The sequence below is a fragment of the Agrilus planipennis genome, unplaced genomic scaffold, assembly GCF_000699045.2.
Source record: "Agrilus planipennis isolate EAB-ADULT unplaced genomic scaffold, Apla_2.0 scaffold88, whole genome shotgun sequence".
Classification (NCBI taxonomy): Eukaryota; Metazoa; Arthropoda; class Insecta; order Coleoptera; family Buprestidae; genus Agrilus; species Agrilus planipennis.
In genome coordinates, this window is record NW_020438872.1 from 810,823 (window position 1) to 816,645 (window position 5,823).

Below are 5,823 nucleotides of genomic sequence, written 5' to 3' on the forward strand. Positions count from 1 at the left end.
GGAGTTAGGAGGGGTAGAGGTAGACCTAGATTAGATTACTGTTCGCAAATAGTTAAGGATGTGGGCTGTTCTAGTTTTAGGGAAATGCGAAGTTTAGCTCAGGATAGGAAAGAGTGGAGGTACGTGTCCAACCAGTCTTAGGACTGACGACCTTATGATGATGATATAATTTATTTTAAAGTTTAAATATTGAATTATTGGTCTATTTTATGAAGGTAAAATAAATTAAAATCTAAACTTTCGCTGGAATATAACAGTAGCTACTGTTTACTTAATAAATTATTAGTGCAATTACTTAGTGAAAACCTAACATAATTGACGAACTAAAATTTTAATTTCTAACGTTTCAGCGAACGCGTTTTAAATGGTTTGCATATTTTATTGGTCTATCAATTATTATCACCTCAAACGTCCAATCAATGGCTCGTGGCAGTGCTATATAAAACGTTTACCTAAATTGAGTTTTGCATTTTAATATGATAAGTTTTCAATTGTTTTATGATACAATGTAGCATTTCCAACAAAAAAAAAGTCGCGCCGGAGAAAATATAAATTTCTTTTCCGATGATAAATCACAAACGATATTTTGTTGGTAAACTTACTCGTTGGTATCTGCTTGGAAAATGCTGGATGTGATTTGTGTAACTTAGTATAAGTAAATATAAGTAAACATAAAATGACTAAGTGTGTTTGAAGCTGTCTCCTTCGATAACGAACCTTGGCATTTTCTAGTTTTCTAATATATATCTACACACATATGTCCCCCTAACGCAAACTTTTCAATAATCCAAAACAAAAAGTTACAAATGGCCACGTCCAACTTTTGACTTAACTAAATTGAAAAGTGTGGCATCATTTACATATTATATGATTCAGTCCAATACACAAAGCACAATTTTCTTCCTAATGTTGTTTATGTATATTTAATTGTTGTACATTTATTCTAAACTCTTTAACTCAAGTCTCTCCAGATTTGATTGCGGGTTTTGCGTTACAAATTGACTTTTTAATTGACATTTATGGTCATTTTCTTCACCGCAACGGTAATCAATAGTACGAGCTTTTAAGCAATAAATTTTCACGACGACAGAAAAAAAGCGGTTAAGGAAGGATTATTAAGCTACGGTAAGAAAGGACAACACGAACGAAGAACTTGCATTGTCTGAGATTGTGATCTGATATTGCAAGGATTTTTATTCCTCACAACAGTAATGTACTTACGTTTTGATGGTAAAGCACACACTTAAACATAACTACTTGCATTTTGGGTATATTTGTGGTTTTAGATTGACTAGAATTTACTTTATGGAAACTGAAAATAGTATGAGGTGTCTGAAAAAACATTTTTGTTTATTTCCTATATTTCCATTTTTGTGACAATACGACCATTTTTGAAGTAAATTTTATGCAATATTCCTGCAACATTTGATTTATCAACGGGACATGACACTATCAGGACATTTTCATTCAGTAAATAGTTTAGTTTGAATGCTATTATTTAAACTTGAAAAATGTTTCCACCGTCAACATAAATTTAGTCCAATTAAGCTTTGCTTACATTTTTTACACTTTTTATTCATAAAGTGTTTAAATTGAAAAAGTCGTCCTTAATAAAATTGAATTTAATTAAAAGTAGTAGTGCTTAATTAGTTTATTATGTATGCCATTTGGCTCTTATAAGGACAAGTTAATTTAAAATTCAACAACTGCTATCTTCTTTTTCAAATGTCTTGTATAGTTTCATGTCCGTCCCTTCTATTTGCTGGTCTCCTTGTTCCGTTTCCTGTGTTTTTCAGTAATTCAGGATTCGTTATTGATGTTTTTGTTACACGCCAGATGTTCCTATGTTTCTACTTTTCCTGTGTACAACCCCCACATTTTCTTATGTTTCCAATTTTATTTCAGTTTCCTCTGTTACATTCTTCCATGACTTTTCATTCATTTTTCTTACTCCTTTCCATGTTTCTCAGTATTCTTCTTATATTCAAAGACCATCTCAAATCGATGCAGGATTATTATATACATGTTTGCACGTATATTGAACCATTTCTAGTAAACCACTTCGTATAAATTACGTAGTTGGCACACCTGATCTTAATTGAGATACTGTTTTTGGTTTCTTGATAGAAGAGGTTGTCAGTAAGTTCAGATTGACGGTGAAAAGGGTATCGAAACGTAGACGAATACATCAGTTAGAAGAGAACATAGTTTAAATTTTCAATTAATAATTCCCTTCAACTTTATAATGTTGGTGCTACAATTCTTTTTGTACCTATGATGAAACTTATTATCATAGATTGTATAAAGGCTGCAATCGAATTATCTACCTTGAATCCAGTTTAACACATTTAAGTATTGTGAAAAAGCCGTTAGTTAGAGGAAATGTCACATCAATTTATAAAAGCACTTTTCACCTGTCTCGTTTGAAGTAGAAGGCATACGCTACTTTTCCGAATAACTACAGAAAGAACGAAGGCTAACGTGAAAAGTTTTGGAAAACGGACCTTCTATTTTTATTATTGTTTGGGAATTGCTAAGAGTCAATTTCAATTCCGAAACATCTCAGAACAATAAGAAATTTAGAACAAAATCTATACGAGAAAGTATTGTAATAACAAAACTATACATTAATACATAATTATCGCGAAAACTTCATGATATTATTATTTGGCAATAGAATAATTATAATCACTTTGTTTCGTGTTGATATTTTAGTTTTAATATGTTGCATATTATTAGACAGTTTTTTTTTCTGGCAACAGTGTAGGGGAATAAAACTTCCTTTAGGAATGTACAGAATTCGACCCTTTTTAAAGACTNCAAGATAATGTCATCACGCTATTAAACTAATATATTATGGCGGTATTGCAATAACATATAAGAAGATTTGTTATTCTATCACAGGCTTGTCTTCTAACCACGGTCTAAAAACTGGTAATGTAGAAGGGTAGTGTGTTCCAGATTTGTATGTAGAATCGTTTCCGTCCGATCTAAACGGATATGTTGCAATCATAATTGGTAACTGAAGTTTAACTTCCTTTTCTAAACTTTTTGGTTCAATAATGAACTAAAAATACGGAAAAACAAAATGTTTTATATGCGTTGACTTATTGGTTTTATACTTACATAAACATCATAATTAATTTTTATTAAATGACAACCCCTGAGGTTAGTAGGGGGCAGTGGGGGGACATACAATTGCTCGTTTTCCCACTCGTCAACTTCTCCCGGTTTTATTTTACCCCGATTTATCGAAGACAGTTCTCTTCTTTCGGATTGAATTATCTTTCCTCTTGATAAATATTCCACAGTTTCAGTCAGGGCTGCTCTGGTACTTTTAATCGTTACGTTACTGCGATTATAAACACTCGCAGAAATTCCTGTTATAATCAGTATATCAAAATTAATTAATTAACATCTGTGTTGTTTTATCTGAGTTCGTATTTTTCTTTACCTATGCTTTCTCCTGGTACGTAGCCACCTTTATCCAGTGTTACTTTGCATATAACAGGGCCGGCTCCGACACAACTTACCCCCAATTTGTGTTCAATTTCACATCGAAAAGGTTGCTAAAAAGATCTAATGATAATTTAATTATAGCCTTTATTTATCGTAAAACAGAACAGCATTGCTTGTTATGAGCTTTGATAAAATTAATTTGACTTTGTTGTTAATGCCTAATAATTCTTGTGGCTTGGAGCTTAAAGGGCTAATGTCAAAAGCTTTATAATTAAGAAAATTACAGTTTTTGCGGTTTGCATAATGTCCAAGCTTTGGCTTGTGTAGAATATCGCTTTAGCTTAAACTGATACCAATGAATTAATAACGACATTAACTATCATTATCATTTATGTTTCGGTTAATATTGCTTGAAATTGGACGTTTTAGGATATGAAAGAGAACAAGAAAAGGAATCTAATGCAATAGTTGATCCTTTTAGATTCAAGCCACAAAATTATTATAAATAGATAAGTACTTACTGCCAGAACTGAAGGTTCTAAATTTAAGTCGATTGGATTCATAACTATGAAAACTTGTTGATTTTTATGGGTCAAACCGTTGGGTTCACTGAGGGCTGTTTTACAAAAGTATTGAACCCAGCCATGTTTGCCTATAAAAGTCGACGGTAAACCTAAAGGTAATCCTAGCTTAAATGGGAAACTGTGTATTCCTGGAGACAGAACTGTTGGTCCTTCTCCTAAAGGAAAAGAAATCTATACATAATTATAAATAATAATTAACAATTGAAAAGTAATGTTCGTATTGACGAACATACTTTGATTAAAATTCTAGAAAGGAAACTGTAACACCAATAGTATTTTATTTCTACAAAGTTTCATCAGTTTTATTAGGTCATCCTCAAGTAGGTACTTGCCTGGTTCTCCGAGGAGTCTCATTTTGAAATCAATATAATTTTCTTTATCATATAATCGCTCTTGCCTCGACGTTCTCACCCTGACGACGCCTTCTCCAACCACATGAAAGTGAAGACCTGAGGAAATTCTCATTAAATTCTCTGTTTGGACGACTTGAGATATCTCGCAATTGCTTTGTATTAAAATAACTTAAAAGCAAAACGCTAGTTATAACTACAGCTGCCTTTATATGTATGTATTTTAAAGGTATCTGAAATTTTTTAGATTTATAATTCGTGGTACCCACAAAGAATAACTATTTTTTTAACGTATACTAAGTGGGCTTTCAAGGATTACAGTGGGTAGTACGCATATTAGTATTATGGATAATCGAACTGTTACAATAATAATTACATACAATTTAATGTCTAGGAAGTTTAAATTTATTAAAAATTTATGAGATGCTTTGTAAACAAAGAATGATATTTTATTCGCAACCGATTAAATTCCATTGCAGAATAAGGTAATTAGGTAATTTATGTAAGGGAATCAGTTGTTTCTGTTGATGAACACGAAAAATAAACTTGGTGTAGTGGAATGAAAAAGAAATTTCACTTTATCCATATAAGGCAGTTAAACGATTACTAGTTATGGTGATTATTACATAAAAAAAATATTAACGGAATGTAGTCTTCAATTAACATCGATTATTCAATAGTTAAACGATGAAAATAACGGTACCTTGCTTTTGGATTTCGTTTCTGCGATGTTAAATGTTGATGCAGACTTACCGAGTGCGGGTGTGTCATCTTGAAGTTCAATGAGGACTCTTCCTGACAAAAATTGCCCAGGAAAATATAGCAGTGATGTATTGTCAAATAGTATTAGAAATTTTAGTAGTTTTCGTGGCATAGTTCCTTCACACAAATTTTATTTAAACTAGCTTAAGTCATTTGGTTGACAACACTTAAGTGATTTCACTACATGTACTGTTTCATCGTATTCTACCTTCGTCACTTTCGCTCTTTCGAGCAGGTACCAGGTGTGGGGCAGCGTGGGGGACCCATACGTAAAGACTTGTCGACCGTGGTTCACGTCCACTGTTTCCAAGTGTCCATACCCATCATTGAACTCACCGTATAACTATTTTCTCTTTTTGTTTTTTTTTTCTTAAGCGCACCCAACGAAAATCATTTACTTATTTATTTATTACTGATTGGCATTTGTTCGACTGTTTTTTTTCCATTCTGAAAATCCATTCTAAGTACTGGTAAAAAAATTTTTGAAATCGAACGAGTAGTTTCAAAAATTATACTTACCTCTGAATAATATTAGTATAGAGTGCTTATAGATATATATACACCTAAGTAATTTTCGTAAAAATTTTATTGATTAAATTCAATTCAAAAAGACAATACGAAATAAATAGAATTGTTTTTTTTTTTTAACTGAAAAGTAATAAAGAAAA

General features: G+C 31.9%; 2 protein-coding genes across 2 annotated transcripts in view; both read right to left on the reverse strand.

Moving 5' to 3' along the window:
• The window catches only part of LOC112905911 (arrestin domain-containing protein 17-like), a 4,757-nt gene extending 3,494 nt beyond the window's left edge, over positions 1-1,263 (reverse strand). The window contains exon 1 of the mRNA XM_025979271.1: positions 1,222-1,263. Within this exon, the coding sequence (XP_025835056.1) occupies positions 1,222-1,263 (42 nt within the window). The remainder of the gene's footprint in view (positions 1-1,221) is intronic.
• LOC108738197 (arrestin domain-containing protein 17) overlaps positions 1-5,446 on the reverse strand; it is an 8,982-nt gene extending 3,536 nt beyond the window's left edge. Inside the window, exons 1-6 of the mRNA XM_025978589.1 lie at positions 5,147-5,446; positions 4,376-4,492; positions 3,981-4,198; positions 3,455-3,569; positions 3,127-3,380; positions 2,830-3,067 (exon numbers count right to left, since the gene is read on the reverse strand). Of these exons, the coding sequence (XP_025834374.1) occupies positions 2,891-3,067; positions 3,127-3,380; positions 3,455-3,569; positions 3,981-4,198; positions 4,376-4,492; positions 5,147-5,267 (1,002 nt within the window). The 5' untranslated portion in view covers positions 5,268-5,446 and the 3' untranslated portion in view covers positions 2,830-2,890. The remainder of the gene's footprint in view (positions 1-2,829; positions 3,068-3,126; positions 3,381-3,454; positions 3,570-3,980; positions 4,199-4,375; positions 4,493-5,146) is intronic.
• Between the last annotated feature and the right edge of the window lie 377 nt (positions 5,447-5,823).